At 43.6% G+C, this 21,086-nt stretch overlaps 1 protein-coding gene across 3 annotated transcripts in view; it reads left to right on the top strand.

The window, feature by feature from the left end:
* Nucleotides 1-21,086, top strand: part of garnl3 (GTPase activating Rap/RanGAP domain like 3) — a 331,807-nt gene that overhangs the window by 253,665 nt on the left and 57,056 nt on the right. For 2 of the 3 annotated variants that reach the window (XM_065017300.1, XM_065017301.1), the window contains exons 23-28: nt 3,469-3,627; nt 3,824-3,890; nt 4,397-4,504; nt 5,034-5,152; nt 6,478-6,613; nt 7,625-7,684. In XM_065017300.1, the coding sequence (XP_064873372.1) occupies nt 3,469-3,627; nt 3,824-3,890; nt 4,397-4,504; nt 5,034-5,152; nt 6,478-6,613; nt 7,625-7,684 (649 nt within the window). The remainder of the gene's footprint in view (nt 1-3,468; nt 3,628-3,823; nt 3,891-4,396; nt 4,505-5,033; nt 5,153-6,477; nt 6,614-7,624; nt 7,685-21,086) is intronic. The other variant, XM_065017302.1, reaches the window with a different exon arrangement.

Genomic DNA, 21,086 nt, shown 5'->3' with positions numbered 1-21,086 from the left:
GGAGTTTGACCATCTCCTGCTCAGTAATGTCAGCCTTCCATCTCCTACATAGAACTCGATAGGAGAAGGCAAAGTCCCGTATTGGCTCTGCTTCACCCTGGACTCTGTTACGAACACGTTCCGCCAGTTCATCCCCATAGTCCTCTGAAAGGAAGGCTAAGAGGAATATTTTTTGAAACTCCTCCCAGGTTGACACATGTTCACGGGCTATCTCCCACCAGTCTCTTGCTGTACCATGGAGAACACTGCGGAGGGTGGCAAGAACCTCCAAGTCAGTAAGGGGCCGGATAGAAAGAAAATCATTACACTTAGATAAGAAAAACAGTGGATCAACATCATCTTCTGGGCTGCCAAAAGTGGGGAAAAGTAGTTTGATAGGGAGGGAGCGCTCTAGAGGAGACATGACAGTGGCAGCGGGAGTTCTGTTGTTTAACAGTATCTTCAGAGGGGTTTTTGTAATGCTACCTGTTCCTATTCCATTACTGGCCAAGCCAGTGGCAGAGGTAAAACCTGAAGGAGGTGCAGAAGATTTGTCCAGAAGGGAAAAGCACTGCATTACCTCCTGGTGCAGCCCTTCCAGTTGAAGGTCTGTGGCCTTCTGTGCTTTTTCCATCTCATTAACGGTGTCCTTTTGAGTCTGTTCAATCAAAAATCGTAGTTCCCCTGTGAGAGAGTTCTTCATGTCCTCCATAACTTCCTTCAGATAAGAACACACTCCCTTCACAACAGAGGCTAACTCCTCTGCTCTCTTGTTTTGTTCCTCCTCAAGAAAGATTATGACTTGATGATGGTTAGTTTCCATTTGTGTTTTGAACCGGTGCAGTTTTCCTTGAATATCCTGCTTCAGAGAATCTTGTAAATATTTCTGTCTCTGAACAATTTGTTGTTGGTTTTCCTCCATTTGACAGGGAAGGTAATCCAACCTCCTCTGCACATCTGTCTGATGAGCCTCCACACATTCACTGAGTTTGCGAATGGCATTCTCCTGCATTGTCAAACTATGATTGGTGTGTGTCCATTGATGTTCCAGTTGTCCAGTGATCACAGAGACACCTCTCCCAGTCTCTCTGGACAGGGTAACCGGAAGGGTTTGAGGGGAGGGTAATGGTAGAGATGTTATAGGTGAGCCAGAAGCCTGGGGATTAGGGGCAGGGCTATCCAACTCCATTAGTTCATCGAGTCCTTCCACCATGAAAGAATCCCGAACATGATTACCATCAGGTGTGTCCACATTGACACAGTATGGGGTTCCAACAAAAGACATGATTCAACCTTGTGTGGAAGGTGTCATGGGTGTTTCTCTTCAAGTCCCTGTTTGGGCGCCAATTCTGTAGCAGTATTTATTAGAGAGGGGTAAATAAAGATTTTGTTCGGGCGCCAGGCAGGTATTAACCATGCCGAAAGGAAAAGAGTAGAATAGAGAGAGTACCACTACCAGGCCCACACACATCAGCAGAAGAGACTGCCTAGAGTGTAGCCTGTTTACCAGATAGCCAGTGGAGAGAAAATAGAATACACACCATATAAAACCCACATCACAGCACAGGGGTAACCCAAACAAAAATACCTCATACAATAATACTAATACTAATAATGGCAGAGCAATTCAACAGCAACTTCATACAAGAACGACCCCAGTCATCAACATAGGATTTGCAATAATCTGTATTATTTTCTAGTGGATGAGTGCAGAGGGTATGAATGTGGGGGGTGTTCATCGACACAACAAAGGCCTTAAAAATGTCCACAGTCTTCTCGGCCACATGTCATTAGTACCCCTCACCTCAATACAGTTCACATAACAATACACAACTTGCAAGCAACCTCCCTTTTAACTAAAATGTCCATCAAAATACTTCTGGCAGGGCAATAATAGTCCAGCTCTAATGAACTTCAAGGGGAAGTGCATTTGAAAAATAGAGAGTCTGTTGCAGGGTAAAGCACTGGAACGAGAGGGAAGAGAAAGAGAGAGAAAAAGAGAAATCTTAGCTGTGGTCTTCAGGCCTGCCGTGTACCGTCTGACTGTCCGATGGTTTGTTGGTTTGTATGTTAAAGCTTCGCAACAATGTTGCTACGAATCCATGCGATCCATAACGGGCGCGGTCCCAAACAAAAACAACCACGATCTAAAGCGATCACACCGATGATTGAGTTAACTACATTATAAACTACAAACGCTGAAAACAAACAAAACTTCTGCAGCACAGCACACACAATCAAACTGTCGCGCCACCCAAGAGCTCCTCCCCAGTGAGTGTGTATATGGTGTGTATAGTCTAGTGAGTGTGTAGATGGTGTGTATAGTCTAGTGAATGTGTATATGGTGTGTATAGTCTCGTGAGTGTGTATATGGTCTGTATAGTCTAGTGAGTGTATATGGTGTGTATAGTCTAGTGAGTGTGTATATGGTGTGTATAGTCTCGTGAGTGTGTATATGGTCTGTATAGTCTAGTGAGTGTATATGGTGTGTATAGTCTAGTGAGTTTGTATATGGTGTGTATAGTCTAGTGAGTGTGTATATGGTATGTATAGTCTAGTGAGTTTGTATATGGTGTGTATAGTCTAGTGAGTTTGTATATGGTATGTATAGTCTAGTGAGTGTGTATATGGTATGTATAGTCTCGTGAGTGTGTATATGGTGTGTATAGTCTAGTGAGTTTGTATATGGTGTGTATAGTCTAGTGAGTGTGTATATGGTATGTATAGTCTAGTGAGTGTGTATATGGTATGTATAGTCTAGTGAGTGTGTATATGGTGTGTATAGTCTAGTGAGTGTGTATATGGTGTGTATAGTCTAGTGAGTGTGTATATGGTGTGTAAAGTCTAGTGAGTGTGTATATGGTGTGTATAGTCTAGTGAATGTGCATAGGGTCAGTGCAGATAGTTCAGGTACCGTTAATTGAATATTTAGGCTGTTTAGCAGTCTGGTTATTTAACAGTCTTATGGCTTGTGGGGAGAAGCTGTCTTGGAGCCTGTTGGTCTGAGAGCCGATGTTCCGGAACCGTTTGCTGGAAGGTAACAGGGTGAACAGTCTATGGCTTGGGTGGCTGGAGTCTTTGGGTGGCTGGAGTCTTTGGTTGGCTGGAGTCTTTGGGTGGCTGGAGTCTTTGGGTGGCTGGAGTCTTTGGGTGGCTGGAGTCAAAGGTCCTGGATGGCAGGGAGTTCGGCCCCAGTGATGTACTGGGCTGTCCGCACCACCCTCTGTAGAGTTTTGCGGTCAAGGGCGGTGCCTTTGCCATACCAAGCGGTGATGCAGCCAGTTAAGATGCTCTCGGCGGTGCAGTTGTAGATCTTCTTGAGCTATTCCATTGAGCATTAGAAGGTCAGCATTTCACCACAGCTAAGGGAGCTAGTGAATGAGGAGAGGCTCATACAGGCTCACACAGGCATGCATTCACACACACACACACACACACCTGTGTGAGGCCCACCCACCTGACCTGACCCCCCCCCCCCCCCTCCCCTAGGAGATCTGTCTGTGTGACCCTCCAGTAGTCATGGCCCTAGTGGACGGTCCTACAGGGGAGAACGACAACATGATCTGTGTGGCCTACAAACACCAGTTTGACCTGATCAACGAGAGCACTGGGGACGCATACAGGCTACACCATGTAGACGCCAACCGGGTGAGACCTCCTAACAATATGATTTATGTTGTTATTTACATTAGCTTCCACTTACCTGGTTGGTTGACTGAGGAGAGAGCTCAACAATGAAGGGGAAGAGTTACAGTTTAGAGGAGAACAGTTAAAGATGGGCCAATGAATGACAATTGAGTAGAATAAATTCAATACAGTGCTCTTCTCTGCCATGTGCACACAGGTCAACTTTGTGGCAGCCATCGATGTGTACGAGGATGGGGAGGCTGGTCTTTTGTTGTGTTACAATTGTGAGTCCATTTATCTGGGGTATTTCTACACTCTACACTCTTAGAAAATAAAGTTACGGTATTGTTAGTTAGGTTATAAAAAAATATAAAAATACATATAATGTACCTTCAGAGGTACACATAATGACGTCACATGGTACTGTTCGGTAGCTTTTAGGGTACATGTGCGAATAAATAACCTTTATTTCTGAGGGTGTAGTAACGTTTTAATATATATTATACATTGTCCTCAACACCCATATATACAAGGTTCCTATATATACAAGGTTCCTATATATACAAGGTTCCTACATATACAAGGTTCCTATATATACAAGGTTCCTACATATACAAGGTTCCTATATATACAAGGTTAATGACTGTTTCTATATTTAGACTTATGTTTCTAAACTCGTCTTTCTGTGCAGATACTTGTTCCTGTAATGACTTAACAATGACATGGTATAAAGGCGTATCGAGTCACTAATATATCCGTTCTGATACTGTATATCTCATATGTTCCCCAGATATCTGTTCCTATAAGAAGGTGTGTCCGTTCAATGGGTCCACCCCTATGATCCAGTCTAACGCCTCTGACTTACACTTCAGCTGGAACCAGATGCCCAACGCCATCGGTGAGTAGCACTGGTAACCATAGCAACCAGCAGCCCCACACCCCGCTCCCTCCCTTGGTCAGCCCAGCCTCCGGCCCTGGCCTGAGCCCCGTCACCATGGTAACATGCAGCGGGTGGCCTCCCAGGCTAGGTCGTCCAGAGTGTTTGTCTGTTGGAGTCTGTGTTTGTTTCTGATGATGAAAGCAGAGAATGGCTGGCTAAAGATACATCACACAACCTACAGTTTCTCTTATGTTAGTATGTGTATGTTTGTACTGTCGTGATGCTTTGACAAACCAATTTTACCCTTAGGATTCATTTATTAGGACATTATCTATCCAAACCATCTATCCGAATCTATCAGCTCCATTCAGCCAGGTGTTCTTCAGAAGGTTGATGCTGTGCTTTGGAATCAGAATTACTTCATAGTCATGCACTCATTATTACTGTTGATTCTCCGTTCTGCCTGTAAATGCACTTTTTCTGATGCTCTGTCAGCACATGGGATGTTAATTCTTTATTCAATAACAGGAAGTTGTTGTTGTGTTAGTGTGTGCGTTTCCCTACATCTTGGCCTTTACCACTGACTCCATTGAGATCCGGCTGGTTGTCAACGGTAACCTGGTCTACACAGCTGTCGTGCCAGAGCTCCAGCTGACTGCCTCCAGGGTGAGTTTGATAGACAGGTGGAAGTGTCCAATCATGATGGTAATGAATCTGAGTTATAAAGCGCTTTTCCTACACAACACAAAAGAGAGAGAGAAAGTGTGTGTCTGCGCACGTGTGTGCATGCGTTCACGAGCGTTCATGAGCGTGTATGTGCGTGTCCGTTTGTGAGCATGTGTGTGTGTGTGTGTGTGTGTGTGTTCTCAGCAATCTTATTTCAATCAGTTTATTATCCCGGAGGGACCACACATACACACTATCAAACACACACCTCATACACAACAGAAGGGCACATGCAGACTGTACCATTCAACAATATGAAACACTACCTCATCATGTTGTAGCAGATGTTGGATTCTAGATTGAAATAGACTGATACATGTTACCATACTAGAACTTATTGATGACTTTACATGTATAAGGAATGTGTATGTTGGGGTCAATGAAGGGTGGATAGGAACTGAAGGGTGGATAGGAACTGAAGGGTGGATAGGAACTGAAGAGTGGATAGGAACTGAAGGGTGGATAGGAACTGAAGGGTGGATAGGAACTGAAGGGTGGATAGGAACTGAAGGGGGGATAGGAACTGAAGGGTGGATAGGAACTGAAGGGTGGATAGGAACTGAAGGGTGGATAGGAACTGAAGGGTGGATAGGAACTGAAGGGTGGATAGGAACTGAAGGGTGGATAGAAAGTTACTGAATGAGACAGAAAGTTCATATTCTGTTGACATGTTTCTAAGGAGGGAGGTGAAGGGTAATAGTTTGTCTCTGATAAGGCAGGCCAGCTGAGGAACTAGGGAGCAGCGAGGAATTCAGCTCGAGGTCAAGTCAACAGATGAAGTGACCTCTGGGAGGGGGGCCAGAAGGGCCCACCCCAACGACCCTCCTAATACCGTCCTATCTCACACACATACACTTCCACACCCACCAACGTTCTAGCATCAGGCAGGGCCATGATTACAATCCTGTCTAGCAACAGGGATGTCTAGATGTGTAAGGAGTTGACCCAGCCTAGTAGGAGGTTATAAATATATGTGATTGTGTAATCATGCTTTGTCTTTGCAGCTGTTGGACCCAGTGGGTGAATACATTTGGTTTGAGCTTTTCCTAGTTGTCTGTTTGAGTTTTTACTCTGTTTGTTCAGAACCTAAGACAGGTGATGGCATTATTTCACTAACCAACACCTCTCTCTCTCTCTCATTATTTCTCTATATCTCTTCATCTTTCCCCACTTTCTCTTTCACTATCTCTCTCTACCTCTATCAATCTTTCTCCTTCTCCACTTGTACTTTAAATCCCTTCATCTCCCCCCATCCCCTCCATCAGTCAGACATCTACTTTGTGTCGTCCGCTCCGGTCAACTCTGCCTCCAACTGCAGCTCCCGGGACACCAGTTCCCAGAGTTCCCCACAGACGCCCACCGGCTACGAGATGCCCGTGTTCCCATTGCCGCTCGGAGACGGTAAGCCTCACCAAGCAACCAATCACGTTATAGGATGACAACACAATTGGAAACGCACACTTCATCTGTGTCATTTTGGGGGACTGCAGTAGTTAGTGTGTGTGACACACATCATATGTATGCACACGTACTCCAGAGTGCTAGTGTGTTACTCTGGATAGAGAGTTGGGTGTGGGACCTGAACTGGGCTTTAGAGGGTGAAGGGTGTAGTATATAGCCTGGGACCTGAACTGGGCTTTAGAGGGGGTAGAGTGTAGTATATATCATGGGACCTGAACTGGGCTTTAGAGGGGGTAGAGTGTAGTATATATCATGGGACCTGAACTGGGCTTTAGAGGGGGTAGAGTGTAGTATATATCATGGGACCTGAACTGGGCTTTAGAGGGGGTAGAGTATAGTATATATCATGGGACCTGAACTGGGCTTTAGAGGGGGTAGAGTGTAGTATATATCATGGGACCTGAACTGGGCTTTAGAGGGGGTAGAGTGTAGTATATATCATGGGACCTGAACTGGGCTTTAGAGGGGGTAGAGTGTAGTATATATCATGGGATCTGAACTGGGCTTTAGAGGGGGTAGAGTGTAGTACAGTATAGAGGGCACTTTGAGGGGTTAAAGGGGAACTCCACTCAAAAACAATATATATATATTTTGTTTCATTAGTCCATTGTTGATACAGTTCCAAAATGTTGTGCATGTCAGCAATAAAGTTTTCAAGATCTTGGACATTCAAGAAGCAATGTGTCACCTGCCACATCATTATGATGATGCAATATACCACAAGATAGTTTTTGAGTTCCCCTTTAAGATTCTGCCATCTTTTACCTGGTTCTTCTTCTCTTTTCTATTGGTCAACTCTAGTCTTGGAACACTACTATAACCATTAACATCCCTGTAGCGTTGATCTTTCCAGCTCTGGGGGTGGTGGTGTTAATACGACTGAATGTGTGTGTTCTGTCGTACCGGAGTGTGTGTGTGTATTACATAACCTTGTTCTGGTCCCTGGTTCAGATTCTATACGGATCCCCTATGGTACCAAGCTATCCCTGTACATGTCTAAGGATGCCGAAGGTACTTCAACGAGTCTCCCACTGCTCCTCCGCTGTGTCCCAAATGGCATTGTTTTCCTTATATAGTGCACTACTTCTGACCCGAGCCTCGCCCCCTGTTCAGAAGCAGTGCACCATATAGGGAATCAGGTGCCATTTGGGACACAGCCCTCCCTCTTCATCTAGCTGTACATGCTGCCCTACTAACATGCACGGAAAATACCTCACCTTTGAGTTTTTTTCATATGAAGCGGCATGTTTGACTGAGTGTCTTCCCCATTCTCTCTGTCAGAGTGACTGGAAAATGGAGGGGGTGAAATGTGATGTAGAAATGGATGATAGAGAGGTAGAGAGATGTGGATTCAGAAAGGTATGCATGTGACAGAGATGGGAGAATGTTTGAGAGAGAGAGAGAAGAGGGGGAATGAAAGAGAGAGCGAGACAGAGGGGAGGAGAAGACACGTCTACCGCAGCATGATTTACAGATTGCACTGTCACCATGGAAACTTTTGTCAAAACCCCCTCTCCCATTCAGAGTGGTGGTCTAAATAGAGGTGCCACAATCTAGGGGGAAGGAGGGAGAGATTGGGGGGGCTGACAAAAAATCCCATCCTCTAACCGACTGCCTGTGCCTGCCGTTTCTGATCTATGGGGAGAGCTGCTTTTCCACTGGTAGACAATTGGCTCAGTTTCAGATCAGATTTGTTGACATCAGTAACATGTGAATACAAAATGCTGAGACTGATGTGTGGATTGGACAGTCAAACTACCTCTAGTAGTATTCCACCAATCCTGAACCATGTTTAGTCATGGAATCACATCTTATTCTGATTTGAGGATTGGACAGTTATAAAACATAACAAATAAAATATTCAAAAACTCTTATGGAACCTTTATTTTGTTAGATTGTAGGTCATTTTCCCTGGAGCAGAAACGCATGTGGAATATATAGATCCACGCGATTATATATCCCAGATGGCTGCATGCTTTTTGTTGTTGGTATATTTCATATCTATTTGGTTTATTATTAACATTTCTGTCTGTCTGGTATTGTTATGGGAGAGAGGGGTCGGTAACTGTGAGTCAGTGAACCTGTCATAACAAAAGGAGTAACCCCTTTTCTCCCAGAATGCTGTTTGCATCACCTTTGACCCAGTGACATTTCAGAACTGCGGTCTGTTTGGCGCAGTGCAGCCTTCCATCACATCAGACAGTCACATAGCTGCGTGTGCGTTACTATTGCCATCCTGTCTTGATCTAGTGAAACGCTGCATTAGAATATGAGCATTCACTGCCACCTAGTGGTTAGATTTAACCATTGCAAGCCAATACACCTACATCATGTTCATTAGGGCAAAACGTATCAAAACGTTTTTGGCATGTTGGGTGCCTAAAGTGCCCACCCCTGCTATAGCTACCACTGGAATACAACAGACTGTAGAGACTGGAATACAGCAGACTACAGAGACTTGAATACGGCAGACTACAGAGACTGGAATACAGCAGACTATAGAGACTGGAATACAGCAGACTATAGAGACTGGAATACAGCAGACTACAGAGACTGGAATACAGCAGACTACAGAGACTGGAATACAGCAGACTACAGAGACTGGAATACAGCAGACTACAGAGACTGGAATACAGCAGACTACAGAGACTGGAATACAGCAGACTATAGAGACTGGAATACAGCAGACTACAGAGACTGGAATACAGCAGACTATAGAGACGGGAATACAGTAGACTATAGAGACTGGAATACAGTAGACTATAGAGACGGGAATACAGCAGACTATAGAGGCTGGAATACAGCAGAATATAGAGGGTGGAATACAGCAGACTTTAGAGACTGGAATACAGTAGACTATAGAGACGGGAATACAGCAGACTATAGAGGCTGGAATACAGCAGACTTTAGAGACTGGAATACAGCAGACTATAGAGCCTGGAATACAGCAGACTATAGAGACTGGAATACAGACTGGAATACAGCAGACTATAGAGACTGGAATACAGACTGGAATACAGCAGACTATAGAGACTGGAATACAGCAGACTATAGAGACTGGAATACAGCAGACTATAGAGACTGGAATACAGCAGACTTTAGAGACTGGAATACAGTAGACTATAGAAACGGGAATACAGCAGACTATAGAGGCTGGAATACAGCAGACTTTAGAGACTGGAATACAGTAGACTATAGAGACGGGAATACAGCAGACTATAGAGGCTGGAATACAGCATACTTTAGAGACTGGAATACAGCAGACTATAGAGACTGGAATACAGCAGACTATAGAGACTGGAATACAGCAGACTATAGAGGCTGGAATACAGCAGACTATAGATACTGGAATACAGCAGACTATAGAGGCTGGAATACAGCAGACTATAGAGACTGGAATACAGTAGACTATAGAGACGGGAATACAGCAGACTATAGAGACTGGAATACAGTAGACTATAGAGACGGGAATACAGCAGACTATAGAGACTGGAATACAGCAGACTATAGAGGCTGGAATACAGCAGACTTTAGAGACTGGGATACAGTAGACTATAGAGACGGGAATACAGCAGACTATAGAGGCTGGAATACAGCGGACTTTAGAAACTGGAATACAGCAGACTATAGAGACTGGAATACAGCAGACTATAGAGACTGGAATACAGCAGACTATAGAGACTGGAATACGGCAGACTACATAGACTGGAATACAGCAGACTATAGAGACTGGAATACAGCAGACTATAGAGACTGGAATACAGCAGACTACAGAGACTGGAATACAGCAGACAACAGAGACTGGAATACAGCAGACTATACAGACTGGAATACAGCAGACTACAGAGACTGGAATACAGCAGACAACAGAGACTGGAATACAGCAGACTACAGAGACTGGAATACAGCAGACTACAGAGACTGGAATACAGCAAACTATAGAGACTGGAATACAGCAGTCTACAGAGACTGAAATACAGCAGACTATAGAGACTGGAATACAGCAGACTACAGAGACTGGAATACAGCAGACTACAGAGACTGGAATACAGCAGACTACAGAGACTGGAATACAGCAGACAACAGAGACTGGAATACAGCAGACTACAGAGACTGGAATATAGCAGACTATAGAGACTGGAATACAGCAGACTGTAGAGACTGGAATACAGCAGACAACAGAGACTGGAATACAGCAGACTATAGAGACTGGAATACAGCAGACTATAGACACTGGAATACAGCAGACTATATAGACTGGAATACAGCAGACTATAGAGACTGGAATACAGACTGGAATACAGCAGACTATAGAGACTGGAATACAGCAGACTACAGAGACTGGAATACAGCAGACTATAGAGACTGGAATACAGCAGACAACAGAGACTGGAATACAGCAGACTATAGAGACTGGAATACATCAGACTATAGAGACTTGAATACAGCAGACTACAGAGACTGGAATACAGCAGACTATAGAGACTGGAATACTGGAATACAGCAGACTATAGAGACTGGAATACAGCAGACTATAGAGACTGGAATACAGCAGACAACAGAGACTGCAATACAGCAGACTATAGAGACTGGAATACAGCAGACTATAGAGACTGGAATTACAGCAGACTATAGAGACTGGAATACAGCAGACTATAGAGACTGGAATACAGACTGGAATACAGCAGACTATAGAGACTGGAATACAGCAGACCATAGAGACTGGAATACAGCAGACTATAGATACTGGAATACAGCAGACTATAGAGACTGGAATACAGCAGACAACAGAGACTGGAATACAGCAGACTATAGAGACTGGAATACAGCAGACTATAGAGACTGGAATACAGCAGACTATAGAGACTGGAATACAGACTGGAATACAGCAGACTATAGAGACTTGAATACGGCAGACTATAGAGGCTGGAATACAGCAGACTTTAGAGACTGGAATACAGCAGACTATAGAGACTGGAATACAGCAGACTACAGAGACTGGAATACAGCAGACTATAGAGACGGGAATACAGTAGACTATAGAGACTGGAATACAGTAGACTATAGAGACGGGAATACAGCAGACTATAGAGGCTGGAATACAGCAGAATATAGAGGGTGGAATACAGCAGACTTTAGAGACTGGAATACAGTAGACTATAGAGACGGGAATACAGCAGACTATAGAGGCTGGAATACAGCAGACTTTAGAGACTGGAATACAGCAGACTATAGAGACTGGAATACAGACTGGAATACAGCAGACTATAGAGACTGGAATACAGACTGGAATACAGCAGACTATAGAGACTGGAATACAGCAGACTATAGAGACTGAAATACAGCAGACTATAGAGACTGGAATACAGCAGACTTTAGAGACTGGAATACAGTAGACTATAGAGACGGGAATACAGGAGACTATAGAGGCTGGAATACAGCAGACTTTAGAGACTGGAATACAGTAGACTATAGAGACGGGAATACAGCAGACTATAGAGGCTGGAATACAGCATACTTTAGAGACTGGAATACAGCAGACTATAGAGACTGGAATACAGCAGACTATAGAGACTGGAATACAGCAGACTATAGAGGCTGGAATACAGCAGACTATAGATACTGGAATACAGCAGACTATAGAGGCTGGAATACAGCAGACTATAGAGACTGGAATACAGTAGACTATAGAGATGGGAATACAGCAGACTATAGAGACTGGAATACAGTAGACTATAGAGACGGGAATACAGCAGACTATAGAGACTGGAATACAGCAGACTATAGAGGCTGGAATACAGCAGACTTTAGAGACTGGGATACAGTAGACTATAGAGACGGGAATACAGCAGACTATAGAGGCTGGAATACAGCGGACTTTAGAGACTGGAATACAGCATACTATAGAGACTGGAATACAGCAGACTATAGAGACTGGAATACGGCAGACTACATAGACTGGAATACAGCAGACTATAGAGACTGGAATATAGCAGACTACAGAGACTGGAATACAGTAGACTACAGAGACTGGAATACAGCAGACTACAGAGACTGGAATACAGCAGACAACAGAGACTGGAATACAGCAGACTACAGAGACTGGAATACAGCAGACTATAGAGACTGGAATACAGCAGACTGTAGAGACTGGAATACAGCAGTCTACAGAGACTGAAATACAGCAGACTATAGAGACTGGAATACAGCAGACTACAGAGACTGGAATACAGCAGACTACAGAGACTGGAATACAGCAGACTACAGAGACTGGAATACAGCAGACAACAGAGACTGGAATACAGCAGACTACAGAGACTGGAATATAGCAGACTATAGAGACTGGAATACAGCAGACTGTAGAGACTGGAATACAGCAGACAACAGAGACTGGAATACAGCAGACTATAGAGACTGGAATACAGCAGACTATAGACACTGGAATACAGCAGACTATATAGACTGGAATACAGCAGACTATAGAGACTGGAATACAGACTGGAATACAGCAGACTATAGAGACTGGAATACAGCAGACTACAGAGACTGGAATACAGCAGACTATAGAGACTGGAATACAGCAGACAACAGAGACTGGAATACAGCAGACTATAGAGACTGGAATACATCAGACTATAGAGACTTGAATACAGCAGACTACAGAGACTGGAATACAGCAGACTATAGAGACTGGAATACTGGAATACAGCAGACTATAGAGACTGGAATACAGCAGACTATAGAGACTGGAATACAGCAGACAACAGAGACTGCAATACAGCAGACTATAGAGACTGGAATACAGCAGACTATAGAGACTGGAATTACAGCAGACTATAGAGACTGGAATACAGCAGACTATAGAGACTGGAATACAGACTGGAATACAGCAGACTATAGAGACTGGAATACAGCAGACCATAGAGACTGGAATACAGCAGACTATAGATACTGGAATACAGCAGACTATAGAGACTGGAATACAGCAGACAACAGAGACTGGAATACAGCAGACTATAGAGACTGGAATACAGCAGACTATAGAGACTGGAATACAGCAGACTATAGAGACTGGAATACAGACTGGAATACAGCAGACTATAGAGACTTGAATACGGCAGACTATAGAGGCTGGAATACAGCAGACTTTAGAGACTGGAATACAGCAGACTATAGAGACTGGAATACAGCAGACTACAGAGACTGGAATACAGCAGACTATAGAGACGGGAATACAGTAGACTATAGAGACTGGAATACAGTAGACTATAGAGACGGGAATACAGCAGACTATAGAGGCTGGAATACAGCAGAATATAGAGGGTGGAATACAGCAGACTTTAGAGACTGGAATACAGTAGACTATAGAGACGGGAATACAGCAGACTATAGAGGCTGGAATACAGCAGACTTTAGAGACTGGAATACAGCAGACTATAGAGACTGGAATACAGACTGGAATACAGCAGACTATAGAGACTGGAATACAGACTGGAATACAGCAGACTATAGAGACTGGAATACAGCAGACTATAGAGACTGAAATACAGCAGACTATAGAGACTGGAATACAGCAGACTTTAGAGACTGGAATACAGTAGACTATAGAGACGGGAATACAGGAGACTATAGAGGCTGGAATACAGCAGACTTTAGAGACTGGAATACAGTAGACTATAGAGACGGGAATACAGCAGACTATAGAGGCTGGAATACAGCATACTTTAGAGACTGGAATACAGCAGACTATAGAGACTGGAATACAGCAGACTATAGAGACTGGAATACAGCAGACTATAGAGGCTGGAATACAGCAGACTATAGATACTGGAATACAGCAGACTATAGAGGCTGGAATACAGCAGACTATAGAGACTGGAATACAGTAGACTATAGAGATGGGAATACAGCAGACTATAGAGACTGGAATACAGTAGACTATAGAGACGGGAATACAGCAGACTATAGAGACTGGAATACAGCAGACTATAGAGGCTGGAATACAGCAGACTTTAGAGACTGGGATACAGTAGACTATAGAGACGGGAATACAGCAGACTATAGAGGCTGGAATACAGCGGACTTTAGAGACTGGAATACAGCATACTATAGAGACTGGAATACAGCAGACTATAGAGACTGGAATACGGCAGACTACATAGACTGGAATACAGCAGACTATAGAGACTGGAATATAGCAGACTACAGAGACTGGAATACAGTAGACTACAGAGACTGGAATACAGCAGACTACAGAGACTGGAATACAGCAGACAACAGAGACTGGAATACAGCAGACTACAGAGACTGGAATACAGCAGACTATAGAGACTGGAATACAGCAGACTGTAGAGACTGGAATACAGCAGACAACAGAGACTGGAATACAGCAGACTATAGAGACTGGAATACAGCAGACTATAGACACTGGAATACAGCAGACTATACAGACTGGAATACAGCAGACTATAGAGACTGGAATACAGACTGGAATACAGCAGACTATAGAGACTGGAATACAGCAGACTACAGAGACTGGAATACAGCAGACTATAGAGACTGGAATACAGCAGACTATAGAGACTTGAATACAGGAGACTATAGAGGCTGGAATACAGCAGACTTTAGAGACTGGAATACAGTAGACTATAGAGACGGGAATACAGCAGACTATAGAGGCTGGAATACAGCATACTTTAGAGACTGGAATACAGCAGACTATAGAGACTGGAATACAGCAGACTATAGAGACTGGAATACAGCAGACTATAGAGGCTGGAATACAGCAGACTATAGATACTGGAATACAGCAGACTATAGAGGCTGGAATACAGCAGACTATAGAGACTGGAATACAGTAGACTATAGAGATGGGAATACAGCAGACTATAGAGACTGGAATACAGTAGACTATAGAGACGGGAATACAGCAGACTATAGAGACTGGAATACAGCAGACTATAGAGGCTGGAATACAGCAGACTTTAGAGACTGGGATACAGTAGACTATAGAGACGGGAATACAGCAGACTATAGAGATGGGAATACAGCAGACTATAGAGACTGGAATACAGTAGACTATAGAGACGGGAATACAGCAGACTATAGAGGCTGGAATACAGCAGACTTTAGAGACTGGGATACAGTAGACTATAGAGACGGGAATACAGCAGACTATAGAGGCTGGAATACAGCGGACTTTAGAGACTGGAATACAGTAGACTATAGAGATGGGAATACAGCAGACTATAGAGACTGGAATACAGTAGACTATAGAGACGGGAATACAGCAGACTATAGAGACTGGAATACAGCAGACTATAGAGGCTGGAATACAGCAGACTTTAGAGACTGGGATACAGTAGACTATAGAGGCTGGAATACAGCAGACTATAGAGACTGGAATACAGCAGACTACAGAGACTGGAATACAGCAGACAACAGAGACTGGAATACAGCAGACTATACAGACTGGAATACAGCAGACTACAGAGACTGGAATACAGCAGACAACAGAGACTGGAATACAGCAGACTACAGAGACTGGAATACAGCAGACTACAGAGACTGGAATACAGCAAACTATAGAGACTGGAATACAGCAGTCTACAGAGACTGGAATACAGCAGACTATAGAGACTGGAATATAGCAGACTACAGAGACTGGAATACAGTAGACTACAGAGACTGGAATACAGCAGACTACAGAGACTGGAATACAGCAGACAACAGAGACTGGAATACAGCAGACTACAGAGACTGGAATACAGCAGACTATAGAGACTGGAATACAGCAGACTGTAGAGACTGGAATACAGCAGACAACAGAGACTGGAATACAGCAGACTATAGAGACTGGAATACAGCAGACTATAGACACTGGAATACAGCAGACTATACAGACTGGAATACAGCAGACTATAGAGACTGGAATACAGACTGGAATACAGCAGACTATAGAGACTGGAATACAGCAGACTACAGAGACTGGAATACAGCAGACTATAGAGACTGGAATACAGCAGACTATAGAGACTTGAATACAGGAGACTATAGAGGCTGGAATACAGCAGACTTTAGAGACTGGAATACAGTAGACTATAGAGACGGGAATACAGCAGACTATAGAGGCTGGAATACAGCATACTTTAGAGACTGGAATACAGCAGACTATAGAGACTGGAATACAGCAGACTATAGAGGCTGGAATACAGCAGACTATAGAGGCTGGAATACAGCAGACTATAGAGGCTGGAATACAGCAGACTATAGAGACTGGAATACAGTAGACTATAGAGATGGGAATACAGCAGACTATAGAGACTGGAATACAGTAGACTATAGAGACGGGAATACAGCAGACTATAGAGACTGGAATACAGCAGACTATAGAGGCTGGAATACAGCAGACTTTAGAGACTGGGATACAGTAGACTATAGAGACGGGAATACAGCAGACTATAGAGGCTGGAATACAGCGGACTTTAGAGACTGGAATACAGCATACTATAGAGACTGGAATACAGCAGACTATAGAGACTGGATTACGGCAGACTACATAGACTGGAATACAGCAGACTATAGAGACTGGAATACAGCAGACTATAGAGACTGGAATACAGCAGACTACAGAGACTGGAATACAGCAGACAACAGAGACTGGAATACAGCAGACTATACAGACTGGAATACAGCAGACTACAGAGACTGGAATACAGCAGACAACAGAGACTGGAATACAGCAGACTACAGAGACTGGAATACAGCAGACTACAGAGACTGGAATACAGCAAACTATAGAGACTGGAATACAGCAGTCTACAGAGACTGGAATACAGCAGACTATAGAGACTGGAATATAGCAGACTACAGAGACTGGAATACAGTAGACTACAGAGACTGGAATACAGCAGACTACAGAGACTGGAATACAGCAGACAACAGAGACTGGAATACAGCAGACTACAGAGACTGGAATACAGCAGACTATAGAGACTGGAATACAGCAGACTGTAGAGACTGGAATACAGCAGACAACAGAGACTGGAATACAGCAGACTATAGAGACTGGAATACAGCAGACTATAGACACTGGAATACAGCAGACTATACAGACTGGAATACAGCAGACTATAGAGACTGGAATACAGACTGGAATACAGCAGACTATAGAGACTGGAATACAGCAGACTATAGAGACTGGAATACAGCAGACTACAGAGACTGGAATACAGCAGACAACAGAGACTGGAATACAGCAGACTATACAGACTGGAATACAGCAGACTACAGAGACTGGAATACAGCAGACAACAGAGACTGGAATACAGCAGACTACAGAGACTGGAATACAGCAGACTACAGAGACTGGAATACAGCAAACTATAGAGACTGGAATACAGCAGTCTACAGAGACTGGAATACAGCAGACTATAGAGACTGGAATACAGTAGACTACAGAGACTGGAATACAGCAGACTACAGAGACTGGAATACAGCAGACAACAGAGACTGGAATACAGCAGACTACAGAGACTGGAATACAGCAGACTATAGAGACTGGAATACAGCAGACTGTAGAGACTGGAATACAGCAGACAACAGAGACTGGAATACAGCAGACTATAGAGACTGGAATACAGCAGACTATAGACACTGGAATACAGCAGACTATACAGACTGGAATACAGCAGACTATAGAGACTGGAATACAGACTGGAATACAGCAGACTATAGAGACTGGAATACAGCAGACTACAGAGACTGGAATACAGCAGACTATAGAGACTGGAATACAGCAGACTATAGAGACTTGAATACAGGAGACTATAGAGGCTGGAATACAGCAGACTTTAGAGACTGGAATACAGTAGACTATAGAGACGGGAATACAGCAGACTATAGAGGCTGGAATACAGCATACTTTAGAGACTGGAATACAGCAGACTATAGAGACTGGAATACAGCAGACTATAGAGACTGGAATACAGCAGACTATAGAGGCTGGAATACAGCAGACTATAGATACTGGAATACAGCAGACTATAGAGCTGGAATACAGCAGACTATAGAGACTGGAATACAGCAGACTATAGAGATGGAATACAGCAGACTATAGAGACTGGAATACAGTAGACTATAGAGACTGGAATACAGCAGACTATAGAGACTGGAATACAGCAGACTATAGAGGCTGGAATACAGCAGACTTTAGAGACTGGGATACAGTAGACTATAGAGACTGGAATACAGCAGACTATAGAGGCTGGAATACAGACTAGAGACTGGAATACAGCAGACTATAGAGACTGGAATACAGCAGACTATAGAGACTGGAATACGGCAGACTACATAGACTGGAATACAGCAGACTATAGAGACTGGAATACAGCAGACTATAGAGACTGGAATACAGCAGACTACAGAGACTGGAATACAGCAGACAACAGAGACTGGAATACAGCAGACTATAGAGACTGGAATACAGCAGACTACAGAGACTGGAATACAGCAGACAACAGAGACTGGAATACAGCAGACTACAGAGACTGGAATACAGCAGACTACAGAGACTGGAATACAGCAGACTATAGAGACTGGAATACAGCAGTCTACAGAGACTGGAATACAGCAGACTATAGAGACTGGAATACAGCAGACTACAGAGACTGGAATACAGTAGACTACAGAGACTGGAATACAGCAGACTACAGAGACTGGAATACAGCAGACAACAGAGACTGGAATACAGCAGACTACAGAGACTGGAATACAGCAGACTATAGAGACTGGAATACAGCAGACTGTAGAGACTGGAATACAGCAGACTACAGAGACTGGAATACAGCAGACTACAGAGACTGGAATACAGCAGACTATAGAGACTGGAATACAGCAGACTATAGAGACTGGAATACAGCAGACTATAGAGACTGGAATAGAGACTGGAATACAGCAGACTATAGAGACTGGAATACAGCAGACTATAGAGACTGGAATACAGCAGACTATAGAGACTGGAATACAGCAGACTATAGAGACTGGAATACAGCAGACTACAGAGACTGGAATACAGCAGACTACAGAGACTGGAATACAGCAGACTATAGAGACTGGAATACAGCAGACTACAGAGACTGGAATACAGCAGACTATAGAGACTGGAATACAGCAGACTGTAGAGACTGGAATACAGCAGCAGAGACTGGAATACAGCAGACTATAGAGACTGGAATACAGCAGACTATAGAGACTGGAATACAGCAGACTATAGAGACTGGAATACAGCAGACAACAGACTGGAATACAGCAGACTATAGAGACTGGAATACAGCAGACTATAGAGACTGGAATACAGCAGACTATAGAGACTGGAATACAGCAGACTATAGAGACTGGAATACAGCAGACTATAGAGACTGGAATACAGCAGACTAGAGACTGGAATACAGCAGACTATAGAGACTGGAATACAGGAGACTATAGAGGCTGGAATACAGCAGACTTTAGAGACTGGAATACAGTAGACTATAGAGACGGGAATACAGCAGACTATAGAGGCTGGAATACAGCATACTTTAGAGACTGGAATACAGCAGACTATAGAGACTGGAATACAGCAGACTATAGAGACTGGAATACAGCAGACTATAGAGGCTGGAATACAGCAGACTATAGATACTGGAATACAGCAGACTATAGAGGCTGGAATACAGCAGACTATAGAGACTGGAATACAGTAGACTATAGAGATGGGAATACAGCAGACTATAGAGACTGGAATACAGCAGACTATACAGACTGGAATACAGCAGACTATAGAGACTGGAATACAGACTGGAATACAGCAGACTATAGAGACTGGAATACAGTAGACTATAGAGACGGGAATACAGCAGACTATAGAGGCTGGAATACAGCAGACTATAGAGACTGGAATACAGCATACTATAGAGACTGGAATACAGCAGACTATAGAGACTGGAATACAGCAGACTACAGAGACTGGAATACAGCAGACTATAGAGACTGGAATACAGCAGACTATAGAGACTGGAATACAGCAGACTACAGAGACTGGAATACAGCAGACTACAGAGACTGGAATACAGCAGACTATAGAGACTGGAATACAGCAGACTACAGAGACTGGAATACAGCAGACAACAGAGACTGGAATACAGCAGACTATACAGCAGAGACTGGAATACAGCAAACTATAGAGACTAGCAGACTACAGAGACTGGAATACAGCAGACTATAGAGACTGGAATATAGCAGAGACTGGAATACAGACTGGAATACAGCAGACTATAGAGACTGGAATACAGCAGACTATAGAGACTGGAATACAGCAGACTATAGAGACTGGAATACAGCAGACTACAGAGACTGGAATACAGCAGACTATAGA

This window comes from Oncorhynchus nerka, linkage group LG4 (genome assembly GCF_034236695.1).
Source record: "Oncorhynchus nerka isolate Pitt River linkage group LG4, Oner_Uvic_2.0, whole genome shotgun sequence".
In the NCBI taxonomy this organism is placed as follows: domain Eukaryota; kingdom Metazoa; phylum Chordata; class Actinopteri; order Salmoniformes; family Salmonidae; genus Oncorhynchus; species Oncorhynchus nerka.
This window is presented reverse-complemented; position numbering and strand designations above follow the sequence as displayed.